Genomic DNA, 18772 nt, shown 5'->3' with positions numbered 1-18772 from the left:
CCGCAAACTTGTGGGTCAGCTAACCTGGTGTGTGCAATGGTAAACATTAAGAGATCTCATCTCAAATATGGCAGTTGACGGCTGACAACCTGGAGCTCTCCTCACCTGGATCTCGGCACAAGCACATCTACATTCACACCCATGTATGCAAATTAAACTAGTCAACTTTGAATTGGGATTCCAGCAGACCCTTCTTCCCTGTTAAGAATACATTTTATGAGCTATGCTGTCCTATTAATGTAGAACTGCGTTTATTTAGCTCAGTTTACAACTCTTGTGTGATGAAAAGTTGTTTTTTGGTTTTTTTTTTTTTTTTGATAGACAAACATGTAACCCAGGCCAGCCATGAACTTGCTATGAAGCTGAGGATAGCCTTCCTGCCTCCATCTCCTGAGTACTGTGCAGGCCTGTGCTGGATGGACATGGAGCTAGGGCTTCAAGCAGGTCAGGGAAGGTCTAATCCACTGAAATTTAAACTCAAATTTAAAACAATTCTTTTCAATTTTCTTGGAAGGTATCTCTTGCAGCACAGGCTCCGTTTCAGACAGCATCGACGAAGCTGACCTTATGATCCTGATGTTTCTGCCTCAACTCCCTAAGTGTTACGGTTACAAGGAAAAGGAAGGAAAGGGGAGAGGAAGGGAAAGGGGTAAAGAAAAGGGACAGGAAGTCTGAGGATGCCTGTGCAACAGCTCTCTACTACAGGTAACCTCTTGCTCCTACAGTGAAGGCTCTGGGGAAAGCAGCCCCTCCCTGCAACAACCACCAGGCTCACCAAGCCCTCTACTGACCAAGACCTGTCACAGGCCTGGTCATAGCTTCCAAGGCCCCAGAGCTTTGCTCACCTGAGTTTCAACAAGCCATCCTGAGCAACTGCACGTGTCCCTCCCTCTCATGCCTAACAACAGGCCTGCTCAGAGCCCCCAGCAGCTTCCCTAATGAGAGTGGGACCTCTAGCCACGTCTTGGGCCCATCTTACCCCTCTTTAAGATCCAACCTACAGCCTGCCCAAAGCCAGACACAGCTGGAAAAGCTGGTCTCAGGCTTAATTCAACCACTTTCTGAAAGGCTTGGGTATGGCAAGAGTGTCAGATCGGCCCTTTGGAGAAAAGGACAAGGAACTGAGACTCAGAGCATCCACAGCCGCCAATGAGGGCGTCTGTTTAAAAGTACATCTTACTGAGGATGTGTCTCTTCATCGGGCTGGTTTCTCCTCCTTTGTTTTTGGAGCAAGGGTCTTGCTATGAAGCTGCTCAGGTCACTTTCAAACTCTTGTGCTCGGGGGCTGGAGAGATGGCTCAGCAGTTAAGAGCACTGACTGCTCTTCCTGAGGTCCTGAGTTCAATTCCCAGCAACCACATGGTGGCTCACAACCATCTGTAATAGGATCTGATGTCCTCTTCTGGTGTGTCTCAAGACAGTGATTAGTGTACTTACATACATAAAAATAAATAAATCTTAAAAAAAAAAAAAAAACCAACTCTTGTGCTCAATTGATCCTCCCAGCCTAGCTTTCTGAGAGGCTGAGACAATGAACAGGTGCACTACACCTGGTCACAACTCTAACTTACTTTTGTCTTTAAGCAGAAATCCTTCCTTCTGCCTCAGCCCCTCAGCAGCTGGGACTACACGTGTATTCCAAGGCACTGAGCATATGCCAGTGTACAGTGTGTGTGTGTGGGAGAGGGGGGGGCTATGCATGTGGAGGGAAGATGTCAACTCTAGGTGTCAGGTGTCATTCCTTAGGAATCCCCCACCTTGTTTTTTGAGATATTCTCTCCCTCTCCCCTGGAAGTCTAATAAGACAAGGCCTGCTGGTTAGTGAGCTACAGGGATTCACCTGTCTCCATCTCCCTCACTCTGAGATTACCAGCCTGTACTACTAAGCCTAGCTTAGTGGTGCTGAGCACTAAGTTCAGGCCCTCATGTTTGTATGGCAACACTTTTATTAACTGACCATCTCTCCATCTCCTGGGCTGGATCCACCATGGAGCCAAAACACATACCGTGGGGTGTGGCGAACTGGATGAGGACGCTGTTGCAGCCCAGTGTGATGATGAAGGACTGCCTGCCCACACGGCTGCACTCTGTCTCTCGGGACACTGAGCACTTGAACACACACACATCTTCATCTGCAAGAGAGAGTGGGATGATGGCATGAGTGATGGAGCCCTGGTGACTGCCTTGCTTTAGCGGTGTCCCTGCCCCCCATCCTTTTGGCATCTCTATATTCTTCTGAAATGCCTCATAACCACATTGAAGTGCTATGGGTGCTGTGCCTACCTGTGTCTCTTTAGTAAAGAGGAGCTAAGGGACCCCTGTGTTGCAGGGACACAGCTAGGGTCCTCAGGAGCTCAGTGTCCAGTAAGTAGATGAAGAAAACATGTCCCAGGGGAAGACCTGGGCACCCAGAGCCATCCTGTCCCTGTGTGAACTAAGACAGATGCTGAGAACATGGCCCATCCTTAAGAATGGTCAATTTGGGGGCTGGAGAGATGGCTCAACAGTTAAGACTGCTCTCCCAGAGGTCCTGAGTTCAAATCCTAGCAACCACATGGTGGCTCATAACCATCTGTAATGGGATCCGATGCCCTCTTCTGGTGTGTCTGAAGACAGGGACAGGGTACTTATATATAATAAACAAATAAATCTTTAAAAAAAAAAAAAAGAATGGCCAATATCAGGTGCAAGAACTACTGACAAGTATTATAGAATGAAGGAAATAGGGGTTGGGGATTTAGCTCAGTGGTAGAGCGCTTGCCTAGCAAGCGCAAGGCCCCGGGTTCGGTCCCCAGCTCCGGAAAAAAAAAAAAAAAGAAAAGAATGAAGGAAATAACAGGAAAGACAGCTATTTAGTGCCCAGTGAACCCAGGCCTAGATCCATTACATCACATTGATGGTGTGAAATGAGACACCGGCTCTGTGGGCTTCCAAGAACACTGCCCCACCCCTTTTTGAGACAGGGGCTCAAGTAGCCCAGGTTAACTTGTAACTATGCAGCTCAGCATGACCTTGAACTCTGGTCTTTCACCCTATCAATTGCTGGATTCACAGGTGTATTATACCTGTGTCCCTGGTTTATGTGGTGCTGGGATAGAGTCCAAGACTGTGCGTGTCAGGTGAGTGTCCACCAACTGAGCTACAGCTACAGCCCCAGAGCAGCCATATTCCTACCACATGAATGCAGTGCAGCAGTCAGTGAACTCACAGAGCAGCATGACTGCTCGCACATGGCTCACCAAATCAGCAGCAAGACGGAATGTTGACAAAAACATGGCTGAAGATGTATTTCCGAGCACCTGGAATAGCCAAAATAGGATGGAAAAGGGAGAGGGAGAGGAAGAGGAGGAGGAAGGAAGGAAGGAAGGAAGGACAGATGGACGGATGGACTAGAGAGATGACTCAGTGGTTAAGAGCACTGACTGCTCTTCAAGAGGTCCAGAGTTCAATTCCCAGCAACCACATGGTGGCACACAGTCATCTGTAACGGGACCCTATGTCCTCTTCTATTAACTGACCATCTCTCCATCCCCTGGGCTGGATCTACCATGGAGCCAAAACACATACCGTGGGGTGTGTCTGAAGACAGCGACAGTGTACTCACATAAATAAAATAAATAAATCTTTTAAAAATTATAATTTAAAAACTGTACATTTATAGAGAGGCTGAAGCATGCCTGCTTGGACCTAGAAGTTTAGGACTAGCCTAAGCCACATAACAGGAGCATATCTCAAAAACAAAATAAAACGACCCAGGTACACAGTACACGCTTGTGTCTTAGAACTCTAACACCTGAAATCAGGACAATTTTGAATTCCAGGCCATCCTGGCAAGCACAAAGCCCTGGAGTCTATCACAGCAGTAAACAACAAAAAATGAAAATAAATAACCCCAACGACTCTGAGATGTCACTGTCCACAGTGTCTACAAAATGCCCACAAATGAATCGACAGTAGCATGAAGCGATTGAGTGGAGAGATGTGGAGAATGAAGCCCAGCAAACATCACTGTCAAAGAACACAGTAACCGCCTGACACAGCAGCTCCACACCCAGCGTGTCCCCACAAGCATGGCAGGCAGGGCTTCAAACAAACACTTGTGTGCAACAGTCAGGTATCGGGGCTGTTGTAAGCAGTCCAGTCAGTCATGAGGCTGAGGCCAAAACGCTTGCAGCAGCTTGGCTAACCTGGACAGCACAGCAAGATCTCAAAGAAGGAAAAGAATATGGGGTTTAGTTGGCAGGGTGCTTACCTAGAATGTACTAGGCATCTAATTACCTAGAAAGCCCTAGACTCCATTCCTAAACTACATAAAACAGTAGGAGTGGTGCATGGTGATGAGGAAAAAAACCTTTGGAAGGTATAGGCAGGAAGATCAGAAGGTATAAGGAAATATACAGACAGACAGAGACAGAGACAGAGAGAGACAGAGGGCTATAGTCAAAACTAAACTCAACTCAAAGTCCATCAACTGATCAACAGATAAAATCAGATAACGGTATTATTTAAACACAGAGAGAAACAAAGTCAAGACTTGCTACAACCTGGAACACTACCAGAAATACTGTGTCAAAAGAAGGGGCAGCCGCAAAGGCTGTACACGAAATACTGCATTCAATCAAACAGCAGGAAGGTGTACCCAAAGTAGCTGGCATACACTTTCAGTTCACTGCCAGGGCTCAGCAGGGAGCAAGAGCTTCCTGGTGTGGGGTTTCCTTTGGGGTGATGACAGGGTTTTGGAGATAGCTAAAGGTCACGGTTACATAACACCAAATAAGCTCACTGCCCCTGAGTTGTACTTTAAAATGGTTCATGTTAGCTTAAGGGGCCGTCACTTCAATAAAGAAAATTGAGCCCGGGGTTGGGGATTTAGCTCAGTGGTAGAGCGCTTGCCTAGGAAGCGCAAGGCCCTGGGTTCGGTCCCCAGCTCCAAAAAAAAAAGAAAGAAAGAAAATTGAGCCCTATCTGACAGTACAGTGATGGGGACCTTCGGTACTCACAGGGGCTATGGCTACCCTGTTGTTCTGTCTAGCCCAGGGAAAAGCCAGGCTCTAGGAGCAGGTGTCACCTCCTAGGAGCAGGGTCTGCCTGAGGGTGTGTTGGTTGTCTAATGCCCCAGACACAGGGACCCAGACTTGGTCCCTTGTGGAGTAGAAGGTAAAGGTGATCTTTGGGCTCAGTCTGGGTAATAAGACCCTGGAATGCCCATTGCCCTATGTGTGCCTCTGCAGCCTGGCACCAAGCAGGCAGCTATAGCACTAGCACTGTGGTGGGTGGCAACAGGGACAGGGCTGGGGCACAGATGAAGGCGTCTGAGTTTTCAGAGCATCCCAGCTGGCCCCTCAGGCCTTTCCTCCAGGCAGAGGAGGGAGGCACCAGGAACCTTTCTGACACACCCATGCAAATAACAAACCACCCACACCAAAGTCCCAGCTTCAGGAGACCTGGAGGACAAACTTGACTGTGAAGTATTTTCCTGGCACAAGCAAAGTCCTGGGTTCCATCTCCAGAACTAAAAAAACAAAACAAAAGCAAACAAATGTCCCTTTAGAAGAGCCCCAGCCCTGTGCAGCAGCTTCCTCCACACCACACATCCAACACTCTAGATCCAAAGGCAAGGCTCTGGTCTGGCTGGGCCTTTGCACAGACTGGCCTTCCTTCCCATCTCCCAGCTACTTTCCAGAGATGGCCCAGGGCAATCCTGTGGCTAGATAGAGAAGACATCCCATACCTTCAGGATGGAGCTGTATCCTGTCCTCTAAGGAGCACCTGAAGCCTGGGTGAGGCACTAGCATTAAAGTGTCTCTGTAACCTTAGGCCTGCTACTGATCAGGGAAATGCCAGTAGACACTTCAAGCACTAACTATCCCCTGACAATGTCAATGCAGCCACTGATGAGGGCGCTACAGCAGGAGCTTTCCCTTAAGAGCCCCAGGTTTCTGAAAAGTTCCAATGTATGATCTGCCACAAACCAACCCAGCCTTCTCCACTGTTGCCTCAGGAACCAGCATACCAGAGGCTATGAAATGTGGAGCAGAAAGAGATACAGGATGGGACAACCCAATAAGGGGCTCAGACGGTGGCTCACTCCTCTAAGTCCACCATTTAGGAGGCTAAGACAGGAGGACTGAGGTAGGTTCAACATCAGCCTGGGCTGCATTAAGTGAGATCCAGGCTACTGTGGACTACAGAGTGAGATCCCATCTCAAAAAATGTGTCACATTTTTTTGAGGTGGAGAGGAGGTGGCGGCTAAGCATGGTGGTGCATGTTTTTAATCCCAGCACTCAGAACATGAGTGTTGTTGTAAAAAATGAGGGTAAATGGATCTCTGTGAATTCGAGGCTAGCCTGGTCTACATAATGAAGTCCAGGTCAGCTAAGGCTACATAGACCATGACTCAAAGAAACAAACCCAAAACACATACACAAAAATAACAGGGAGGAAAGAGTGGTGAGCCGGTTCAGTGGTTAAGATCAATTGCTGCAACAGCATAAGGATCTGAGTTCAAATCTTCAGCACCCAGGGAAAAGGTCAGGTGTGGCCACATGTATGCCTGGAACCTCAGCTGGCCAGGTTCAATATCAAGGAAATAGGTAGGGTGCTAGAGCAGGACACTCCATGTCCTCCTCTGGTTTCCATGCCTCTGAATGCACACCAACAGTAACACAAGCCTGCCTTCCCCTGGCCCCCGCTTCTCTCTCTCTCTCTCTCTCTCTCTCTCTCACACACACACACACACACACACACACACACACACACACACACACAAAGGGTTGAGCTGGATAAGCTGAGAGTGACATCAGAGTTATGATTCCTTCGTCCAGAGTCCCTAAGAGGCACTGCAGGTTACGGGATGGTAACACCCCTCGCCTGGTCAGTGAGTCTCCAATGAGTCTCAGAAAGAGCCCAGAGACTGGGTCCTGAGCTCAGGGGTTTGCCTGAGCTCAGGGGTTTAAACAATGCTGAGGACACCAGTCTGGGCATCAGAGTCTGATCTTTTCAAGTTCTGTGGCCAAGAAACAAAAAGCCTAGGATGACAAGGGACAGCTGCACAGGGCAAATGGGGCATAAACAAATTTCCCATAACAGGAAGACCTTCAAGGCAGTCTGTGTTGCTCCCTACAAAAAATTTCCTCGGGGTTGGGGATTTAGCTCAGTGGTAGAGCACTTGCCTAGGAAGCGCAAGGCCCTGGGTTTGGTCCCCAGCTCGGATAAAAAGAACCAAAAAAAAAAAAAAAAAATTCCTCATCTATCCATACCATAACCCCCTAACTTCTGCCATGAGACAGCCAGCTAACACTTTACAACCCACCCCCCACCCCCATTTAGTCATTCTGTCACCAATTTGAAGAAACAAGTTAAAGATCTTATTCTACAGTGAAATCGACTCTGGTGAATATGGTCAGTTACTGCTCCTGACCAATGTGTTAGGACTTGAAAGAATCCTGGAATAGCCACATTTCTCTACAGAAGAGCCAGATGGTAAATATTACAGCTATTCTAGGAGTGTAACTCAATGCTAAAACTCCTGTTGAGCATGTGTTCAGCACTGGGCCGCATCACCAGCACTATTATTTAAAAAGAAAGAAAGAAGGAAAGAAGGAAGGAAGGAAGGAAAGAAAGCTTTCTGTAAGGATGATGTGTCACAATGACTCATCCAGCCCGCAGTACTTCAATAAGTAAACAAATAACCATGGCTGTGTCAATACAACTTTATTGACACAGCCAGGCAGAGCGCCAGGCTTACTTCACAGGACTGTCATGTCTAACATTACAGGTATACTGTTAAGCCCTCTCTGCTCACTTCCTCATTTGCTCACCAGACATAGGTAATAAGGACATCAACTTCCATCACAAACATGAGGGACTCATGGCACTTGCTATGCAAGCCAGGGTATGCACCAATCCAGCTTGAATAGGAGACCAGGAAAACCCCCTCAATGAGTGCAGGGAGCTTGTAGAGCAATGGTTCTCCACCTTCTAATGCTGTGACCCTTTAATACAGCTCTTCATGTTGTAGTGACCCCAATCACATAATTATTTTCATTGCTATTTCAAAACTGTAATTTTGCTACTGTTATTAATTATAATGTAAATATTTTACGGGACAGAAATTTGGCAAGGGGGTCAAGACCCAGAGATTGAGAACCACTGCTATAGGAAGAAGGCTGCCAAGCTGAGGGGTAAGAAGATGATGCCTATACGGCTCCAGAACCCAGAGGCTCCCATAGCCATGGGCATCACCAGGAGGATCCTCCAAGCTAGGAAACATGGAAGGATCTGAGTGGATGTAGATGCAAACTACCCTATTCCCTACCTGCCAGAAAATCCCTCTAACACACGCCATAGCCCTGCGGCCTCCCCAGGACAGCAGGATCTAGGGATGCTAAGGCCCAGGAGCTCCTGAGCAGTGGGTTCCAAGGAACACACCAGGCCTCTGTAACTACCTACTAGTCATTCCTTTCTAACTCAGCCCAACCACTGGGCTTTCCTTCACTTAACATCATCCCCACTGTGCATACATAGGAGGCACAGGTGGCAGGACCACTTGAACTCATGAGTTCAAAACCTACTTTTGATTTGCACAAGGAGAGGAAGGGGGACAAGGACAACAGGGTGACACTAAAAAGTAGCTACTAGTCAAGGTTGGACAAAGGGTCACCACACCTCACACCTCCCTTCCCAGCAGGAGGCTATTACTGCCATCAGTGGAGGACAACTAAAGCTGCCAATCTCGGGCACTTGTTCAGAGCGAGGCACACACTGAACCAAGTACAAAGTCTTTCCTTAGTCACCTAACAAGGCTCTTCACTTTACTCTTCCAGAAGACCCATTCCACAGAGAGAGGAGGGCTGGGGAAAATAACCCGCCTCCCGGGGTTACAGGCTCCACCCCTCCCACCAACCTCTTTCAAGAAGGTGATGAAACTCTGAGGCCTCTCCTAGCCTCAGGCAGTGCACCAAGCAGAGGGATCCAGTTGTGAACAAAGGGACTGGTCTCGTTTCCCATGCTAAGAGCTAATGAGAAGACAAGAAAGCAGGAGGAAGTGGCTGGGTGCTGGAAGGGAACCAGCAGGCTGACGACAGGGATGTGGGTGTAAGTTGTATTACAGCCTCCTACCTCCAACCCCTGCAGTAACTGGCTCCAAGTCACTGGCCACCAAAGGTTTCTCCTCAATCTTGTATGGCTAGATCATTATGAGGCCACCTAGATGGAAAAGGGCTAAAATGAACTCTGACCTAAGAGGCTCACTGTCCAGCTGCAACCCTGGGTCTTGTCTTGTTTCTCATCTCTTGGAAAAGGGGCGACGACATTATCATTCCTGCTGATCAGCATTGAGTTCCTTGGTGCAAGTCTGATTTTTGCCTTAGGATAGCTAATTTCTTCTTGTTTCTTTTTTTTTTTTTCTTTTTTTTTTCTTTTTTTTTTTTTTTTTTTAGGAGCTGGGGACCGAACCCAGGGCCTTGCGTTTGCTAGGCAAGCGCTCTACCAGTGAGCTAAATACCCAACCCCTCTTCTTGTTTCTTATTTGCCCAGGACTATTTAACAAGCTGTGACCAATAGCAACCAATCAAACAATCCACTCTGCCTCCCTAGGCCCTAGCATGCATTCATTCATATACATACATACATACATACATACATACATACATACATATCTCCTCTGAAAAGTCCCCAGAATTCCAAATGTCACACAATCACGGAACCTATCTGCAGCTGGCAAAATCATGCATGAGGCAAAACATGGTCAGCTGCTGTGGACAACCTGAAGCAGCCCTATGTCCGATGCCTGAGATTAAAATGAAAATATTCTTGTAATATTTGCGTTTCTTTTAAAGAAACCAAAATTCCCAAACTGTCACTACAACTCCCAAGGAAAGCCAGGCAGCCTATGAGGGTTGGTGTTGAAAGTAAGCTGTTCACCGTCTATCTGTGAAGAAGCAGGTACAAAGGGATGAAAGGCCCTCTGCTGTGTGATGGCAGCAAAAGTGACCATCATCACTGCTTAATACAGAAGCAGTCATGATGGCTGTCACCAGTGCAGATCACCCAGTCGTGGAGAGGCTGGCCCAAGACCTCAGCCAGATCTTCCTCCTGTTGTAACCTAAGGCAGATGATCTGCTGTCATCATCAGAGAGGTGGGAAGCAGCTGTGACCACAGTCTGCTTGCCCTGGGGCATCTGAGGACTATGAGGTCACCCTAGGCTCTTCTATCCTTGCCAGGTGAAGCGCTGACACTTCTCTGGCCCTTAGACCAGAACTTCCTTTGCCTTCCTTATCCTACACAGCAAACATGCACAAAGAAAACCTCAGATATAGTTTAAAGAAGTCCAGGGCACCACAAAAGCTAATACCTACTACATGAATGAACAAATGAATGGCCAACTAAAAGTGGGTTTTGACTTCTGGCAGTGCACACCTTTAATCCCAGCACTCCAAGGTAGAGGAAGGTGGCTCTCCGAGCTTGAGGCCAGCCTGATCTATATATCAAGAGTTGAGGGTTCCAGGACAGAGAGTAAAACTGAGCTGGGAGATGAGTCAAGTCAGTACACTATCTGTCATGAAAGCACAAAAACTTGAGTTCAAATCCAGAACCCACATTAAAAAACAAGGGTGGACCAGATGATGGTGGCTAATGCTTTAATATCAGCAGTAATTCCTGCACTCAGGAGATAGACAGGCAGGTCTCTGAGATCAAGGCCAGCCTAGTCTACAGACTAAGTTCCAGGATATCTGGGGCTACACGGAGAAACCCTGTCTAGAAAAACAAACAGGGTTTGGGGATTTAGCTCAGTGGTAGAGCGCTTGCCTGGCAAGCCCAAGGCCCTGAGTTCGGTCTCCAACTCCAAAAAAAAAAAAGAAAAGAAAAAGAAAAACAAACAATCAAGAGTGGCCTAGAGAGATGCTCAGTCGTTAAGAGCACTGGCTGTGCTTCCAGAGGATTGAAGTTCAGTTCCTATTACCCACATAGCAGTCCAAAACTGGTTGTAACTCCAATTCCGGGGTATCTGACACCCTCTTGTGATTTCATGGGCATTGCACACATATGGTACACAAACAAAGAGGCAAAACACTACTGCATATAAAAGTAATTCTTTTTAGAAAACCAAAATTATGGCCTGGAGAGATGGCCCAGCAGTTAAGAGCACTGGCTGCTCTTCCAGAGGACCCGGACTCAATTCCCAGCCACCACATGGAAGCTCACGACACACAAACAAAACATCAACGCACGTTGTAATCTTAGTTAGGGTTTTACTGCTGTGAACAGACACCATGACCAAGCCAACTCTAATAAGGACAACGTTTAATTGGGGCTGCCTTACAGGTTCAGAGGTTTAGTTCATTGTCATCAAGGCAGGAGCATGGCAGCCATCTAGCTAGGCATGGTGCAGGAGGAGCTAAGAGTTTTACATCTTGTTCTGAAGGCTGCTAGCAGAAGACTGACTTCCAGGCAACTAGGATGAGGGTCTTAAAGCCCACACCCACAGTGACACACCCACTCCAATAAGGCCACACCTACTCGAATAGGACCATACCTTCTAATATATGCCACTCCCTGAGCTGAGCATAAACAAACCATCACATATGTAAAATAAAAAATAAATTAAAAAAAGAAAAGAAAAAATGGTGTGGTAGTAAACATTTGCAATCCCGGTGCTACGGAGGCAGGGATTCAGTAGGTGAGATTTTGGGAGAGAAATGAAACCCCAAAGTTGTCCTCTGACCTCCACATGCATGCCATAGCACCAGTTTACAAACACAATCATTATTAATATTTTTTTTTCCGGAGCTGGGGACCGAGCCCAGGGCCTTGCGATGGCTAGGCAAGCGCTCTACCACTGAGCTAAATCCCCAACAATATTTTTTAACTAAAAGTGTGTGGCAACTGAAGAACATCACTGGAGGTCACACTCTGGCCTCCCTCTCACACACACACACACACACACACACACACACACACACACACACACGGGAGAGAAATGAAACCACAAAGTTGTCCTCTGACCTCCACATGCATGCCATAGCACCAGTTTACAAACACAATCATTATTAATATTTTTTTTTTCCGGAGCTGGGGACCGAGCCCAGGGCCTTGCGATGGCTAGGCAAGCGCTCTACCACTGAGCTAAATCCCCAACAATATTTTTTAACTAACTAAAAGTGTGTGGCAACTGAAGAACATCACTGGAGGTCACACTCTGGCCTCCCTCTCACACATACACACACACACACACACACACTACACATATACATACACACGCACATACACATACGCACACACACACTATACACACACCCATACTACACACACACACTACACACATACATATACACATACGCATACGCACACAAACATACACACACACACTACACATATACATACACACGCACATACACATATGCACACAAACACACACTATACACACACCCATACTACACACACACACTACACACATACATATACACATACACATACGCACATAAACACTACACACACCCATACACACACACAAACATACACACACACATACACATATGCACACAAACACACACTATACACACACCCATACTACACACACACACTACACACATACATATACACATACACATACGCACATAAACACTACACATACCCATACACACACACTATACACACACCCATACTACACACACACACTACACACATACATATACACATACACATACGCACATAAACACTACACACACCCATACACACACACAAACATACACACACACATACACATATGCACACAAACACACACTATACACACACCCATACTACACACACACACTACACACATACATATACACATACACATACGCACATAAACACTACACATACCCATACACACACACAAACATACACACACACACACACACACACACACACACACACACACACACACAGGTGGAAGGAGAAGGCTAATGTGGAAACACAAGTCCAATAAACACTGTGGCTGCCCCAGGAAGGGAAGACTTTTCCATCTAGCCTTCCACTGAGCTCTATGCAGACAGTGAACACTAATCCAGCCTGGCCATGGCCAGGGACGATTTGGATGGATGCCCACATGAGTGTACATGGCAGGAAGTGTAGACAAGACAAATGGCACATAGGTGTGCCTATGTTCTTGAGTGACTGACTCAAGGATGGTCACAGTGCACAGGGAAGACAGGTCTGGTTTTCATGAGACACCCTCCCAAGTTGGCAGAATTTCTACCTGGACACAGAAGATAACCAGGCATTCAGCACTGGCTGCTGTGAGACATGACTCTGGACCCTGATGCATTGGGGGCATACACAATGGCGGCTCTGCTCCTCCACACACGGTTCTCCCAGAGCCAATAGCACCCACTCCCCTGTCCCCAATGGGTGTGGAGGTGGGTTGGGCTGAGCTGTAGCAGGTCATGTTGCCCCAGGCAGCCCACTCCAGGCTGCATTCCAGGCAGTTGTCACCTGGGAAAGTGTATCCAGAACCGACATAATGGCCAAAGGCCAGACTAGCTCTGGAGTCAATCAGAGCAAACTTAAAACTTTAATTGTCTAGAAAAATCAAACCAGTCCCAGTCTAGAGTGTTGTCATGAGGATGAACACAGCCTCTGCCTGTGGGCAAACTGCAAGGTGTGGTACCACAGAGCACCCAACTCAGCACAGAGGGCTGAGACAGTGAGTGGGAAGAAGGGGCCCCAGAAAAAATTCTAGGCATAGCAAAGGTAAAGGTAACAGATGTGTCTTCACCCCTCACTATAGTTCCCAGCATATCCATCAAAGGGTGCCTCCTAGACTTAGCGTACCGGGAAGGCCCACATGGCCAGAGGGCTGACACAGGAGTTGGTTTCACACACCACTTGTAATCTCTTAGGAGGGATGTGTAGGTAGAGTGTAAGGCTTTGTGCATGCCAGGTTCCTCACTTGGGGTGGGGTTGGGGTATTCCTAAACAGGGGCTTTACCACTAAGCTAGGGCCAAGCTCCTGAAGGAATTTAGGTGGCGCTCTACTGTTGGTTTTTCCAACAGTAAATTCAATACAGCCCCAGGGCTGACTCTGCGTTAGGGAATGTGAGCCCCATGGCACCTGTAACACTGGGCAGGAATTACATCACAGCACCCATGAGGTCTTTAGTGGACAAGATACTTGCAGAGGCTGGGTGGGAGGAAGCATGTGGGAAAGTAGCAGAAAGGACTTCAGGGACCTCAATGGATAGCCCACAGTGGCCACAGACAGATTAAACTGCCAGAGGCAGAAGCTACACAGCCCACCACAGAGAGGTGGGAGTCAGTATGGAACAGCAGTTTCTATCAGCCATAGGCCAGAGTCCTCCTCTCTGGGAGAAGCAGATGTCCTGGGGCTGCTGGGCAGCCAGAAAGGCTTCCCATTAGGCCCTGAGGACTCCATGAACACAGGATGTCTGAGTTAGAGGGGCCACATCCCACCCAAGCTCAAAGGCTGCTTCTCCAGATAGAGGCTAGAGGGAGCCCACTGTAGTGGCAGTGGGACATAGCAGTACAGCCAACACAGGCGCTTTGCTAGAGGAATTCTGAAAGTGCCTTGGCCAGTCTCTGCCGTGGAACAAGGATGGGACCTCAGGGAAGACCTGCTCTAAAGCAGAGGTGTAGGTGACTTGTAGCATCAGAGCCTGGGGAGTGGAAGGAAGAGGGTGGGGAGAAGCACGAACGCTGTAAGCTGTGGAATCCAACACAATGTCCTTCACCTCCTGCATGCATAAAACCAAGGAGGGGAAAGTCACAGCTACTGGGACTTCTTGGGAGTCAGGCTAACCATCGAGGATGTTCAGACAGTGAGAGGCAATCAGTGGGGCCTGAGGAAATGGTTCAGAGGATATTGATATTTGTGGATAACCTGAATTCAAATCCCTAGCGCCTATGAAGAGCTGCCATGGCTGTGAATACCTATAACCCAACACTGGCAAGCAGAGCCAGGTGAATTCCAGGTGCTTACTGACTAGCTGTGTAACAGAATCCATGAGCTTCATTCAAGTGAAATGACAAGCCCTGTCTCAATGTGAAGAGCAATGGAAGACGTCTCCTGGATGTTCCTCCTCCTCTGGAATCTGTTGGTACCCATGGGTACCTATACTTGAACACACACACCACACGAGTCGGTGGTGCTGGGGAATTGGCTAAGTCAGTAAAGCACTCTCCACACAAGTGTGAGGACGTGTGTTTAAATCTCAGAACTCATGTAAAGCTGGACACAAGTGTCCCCAGCTGTAATCCCAGTGCTCCTAACAGAGAAGGGAGGTGGATACGAGGGAATTCTCCTAGCTCATAGGCCAGCTAGCCTCAGGTATATAAAGCTGCAAATGAGGGAGCCTGCCTCAAATAAGGCGGAAAGTGGGGACCAAGACTTAAGGTAGTTTTCTCTCTCTCTGTCTCTCTGTCTCTGTCTCTGTCTGTCTGTCTGTGTGTGTGTGAGAGAGAGAGAGAGCAAGAGAGCGAGAGCGAGCACCAGGCAGTGGTAGTGCATGTAATCCCAGTACTTGGAAGATGGAGGCAGAGGCAGATTGATGAGTTCTAGGCTAGCCTGGTCTACAAGGAGTTTCAGCACAGCCAGGGATACAGAGAAACACTGTCTCAAAAAGCCAGAAAGAAAAGAAAGGGACAGTCAGTGATTTCCGTAAAGCACATGGTCAGCCAGGCACACTGGCTACACTTAACATTATTAGCTAGGGTCTTGGTGCCTCAATAAGGAGGGGTACAAATCTTTACCCAGACTCAGGGTGAAGGATACAGAAGTATCCCTCAAGGGCACATGACAGAAACCTCAGAGTCCCAGAAGGACCCTCCATCTTCCTTTCCAGTCCCTCAATGGTCTGGAAGACCACCCTCTCCCACCCACCGACATCTGTCTTTGATTATTTCTATAATAAGAGCATACCCCACTAGAGGCATCTGGGCAACATCTCTCAGTCTCATCTAGTCTGTACTAATGTTTCTAGAATCCAAACCATTCTGCAGGTGCATGCATACAATGAAAAAGAACCCCACCTTGGGGAACACAATTAGCTGAAGCAACAGCCAATAGTACTGAAAAAAAACAGCTTTGATGGAGTAGCTTGCCAATATAATGAATGGCTTTAACAAGGTAGGAACTCTCAGACTGAATGCAAGTACGGCCTGGAAAACCAGTGTGAGCAGTTTATTGGGTTTTTTTTTAATATTTATTTTTATTTTATGTGTATGGGTATTTTGCCTACATGTATGGCTATGAAACAGGTGAGTGCCCAGTGCCTGTTGCCCAGAAGAGGGCACCAGATCCCCTGAAACTTAAGTTGTAAAACAGTTGTGAGCTGCCATGTGGGTGCTTGGAAACTGACCCCAGGTCTTCTGGAAGAGCAGTCAGTACTCTTAACCACTAAGTCATCCTTTTAGCGGCCACTGCTCCTCCCCACCGGCCACTGCTCCTCCCCACCCCACCTCCCAAGTACTTCTTAAAACGTTGGCCAATGCCACCGCTGGCTGCTATAGAGTCTTACTTACCTCATTGTGGGCTTATGTCCATTATTTACTAATTACACTACCCAGAGCCTTTTTTTTTTTTTTTTTCGGAGCTGGGGACCGAACCCAGGGCCTTGCGCTTCCTAGGCAAGCGCTCTACCACTGAGCTAAATCCCCAACCCTACCCAGGGCCTTAAAATCCCTGTCACTAGAGAACTTAGCCAAGGTCACAAGGTCATGACTGCCACTCAGGTCCTCAGCAGCTTCTATCCCAGTGTCAGGACACAGAGGACAGGTTCCTGCTGTGACAGGAACCCCAAGAAAGAAGACCCCAGCATGCTAGACAACTGAAGCAGTGCTACTCATTCTAGAGAGCCTTCCAGTCCTCCGCCCTTCTGACCTTCCAGCTCTGGCTAGACTAGCCTTTCCTCTTAGCTGCCATACTTCTCAACTGCCTCTTGGTCCCTGTACCTGGCAGGGACGGGGGGTGGGGGGTGGGGGTTCCTTGTCCACACCCTCCCTGCATGACTTGGCATGATGGTGAGTCTGGATACAAATGTACACCCTGGCTAAAGTCATCTTCAGCCAGCTGGCCCTCCCCAACAAGCCTTGAGATCCAAGGACAAAGGGGCAGTGATCTGAGCCCCACCCTACCTCTCTGTAGGAAGGTCACTCTTACCATAGAAGCTCCGGTCCACCTGCTGCCCTTGGCCATGCTCAACCTAGCAGCTCACTCCCTCCTAGGGCAGGTCTGTGGGGAGGCTCAGACAGACTCCACCCTAACACTCGACCCTTGTCAGCTTGCCCTCTGACAATCCTCCAAGGACAAAGGCACAAATCCCATTGCACAGCAGTCAAAGAAATGTTAAGAATAATGACCAGAAGAAACCTGACAGTGAGCTCCACTGTGCTGTGGTCTTCCTCCAGGCAACTGTAAAGCTCCTCTAGCAGAGGCCCAGTGACAAGCCTCCCTCCAGTTTTAGAAAGGGATTCCTGACTGACCTCTAACCTCTGAGAGAACAAGCAATGTTGAATTTGCTTGTTTGTTGCAGGGCTGGGAACAGAAGCCAGAACTTCCAACATGCCAGGCAGGCACCTAACCCCTAAGCTCCAGGCCCAGCTGGGACATACAAACCTAAGTGAGTTCTGAGCATTACCTCAGACCCCCATGATGCCCAGAGTAGTGATTTTTGCTTGTGGAAAGCAGGAGCTCGGAAAAGCAGTTCACTCTCAGGCACATGTCCTCCTTGGGGTAATGAATGAAACACGGACTACAACAATAATGGCTGCACCTCTACAGACAGCACCATCACCTTGCCCTCTAGAATTCTGCTCATGCACGTTCCCTGGGACTCCATGGTAGGCTCTGGGGCTGCTGGCCTCTCTTGCCTTTCAAAATTTCAGCCCTTTCCTGATCTATGAGCCCTAACTCATATGAATTCTTCTCAAAGTCTGCAGGAGGGTCTGCCCAGGAGCTCACAGGAATAGTAAGGCCAGTTACAGGGATTCAGATGTGATAGTCAGACTCTCAGGCCAAATTCTTAGATGTATTCCTGTCTCCGCACCGGTCCTGAGAGTCGCAGCTGTCATCCATCATCTCTGCAGGTGGAGGGCAAGTGAAGCTCACAGCATCTGAGATCTTGTCTGAGATCATAGCTACTGACGTCTGATCTCATACCCCAGCAAACTGGGTTCAGTCTTGGAACCCCAAGGGTGGGAGTGTGGCTCAGCTGTATAGCACTTGCCGACACCTGCATGTACAAGGCCCTTGAGCACCACCCCCAGGCACTGCAATGAACACAAACATAATCTTAAGGGGGCTCTGTACAGGCCAGGTAGTCCCAACCTCAACTCTCCTCTAGCTGGGAACGCCCCTCCACTCACCCCATTTCCTAAGAGTCTTGTTCCCCAGGTTTCCAGCAGATGCCAAGTATGCAGCAGATGCCTGGGGCAGGAACTGTAGCTGCCAGAGGGTCTCCTGAACTGCCCCCACTTGCTAAACCAAGCTGATCTCTGGTGGAGTCATATCCTGGGGGAACACCCTGCTGTCCCCCATCTTGGCACCCATGGAAGGCTCAGTGTTTCCCATTCACAATCTCACCAGGTTCTGAGACCATGAGAGTGGCTGAGGCACAGACACAAGAGATATATATTATACCCTAGCTACCTCTAGGACATACTCCAACAAGCTCAAGTGCATCTATGCAGAGAAATGTGTGATGTGACTATGTAAGTTGTATACATAGAGGTTATAAAGACCTCCACATGGCAGCTCAAGGAAAATTCCATAA

General features: G+C 48.1%; 1 protein-coding gene across 2 annotated transcripts in view; it reads right to left on the bottom strand.

Moving 5' to 3' along the window:
• The window catches only part of Carm1 (coactivator-associated arginine methyltransferase 1), a 44854-nt gene that overhangs the window by 19599 nt on the left and 6483 nt on the right, over nucleotides 1–18772 (bottom strand). For both annotated transcript variants that reach the window (NM_001030041.4, NM_001034088.3), the window contains exon 2: nucleotides 2007–2132. In NM_001030041.4, the coding sequence (NP_001025212.1) occupies nucleotides 2007–2132 (126 nt within the window). The remainder of the gene's footprint in view (nucleotides 1–2006; nucleotides 2133–18772) is intronic.

Source organism: Rattus norvegicus, chromosome 8, assembly GCF_021556685.1.
Source record: "Rattus norvegicus strain SHRSP/BbbUtx chromosome 8, alternate assembly SHRSP_T2T, whole genome shotgun sequence".
Lineage (NCBI taxonomy): Eukaryota > Metazoa > Chordata > Mammalia > Rodentia > Muridae > Rattus > Rattus norvegicus.
The sequence above is the reverse complement of the archived record's forward strand: the minus strand, read 5'-3'. Positions and strand labels throughout refer to the sequence as shown.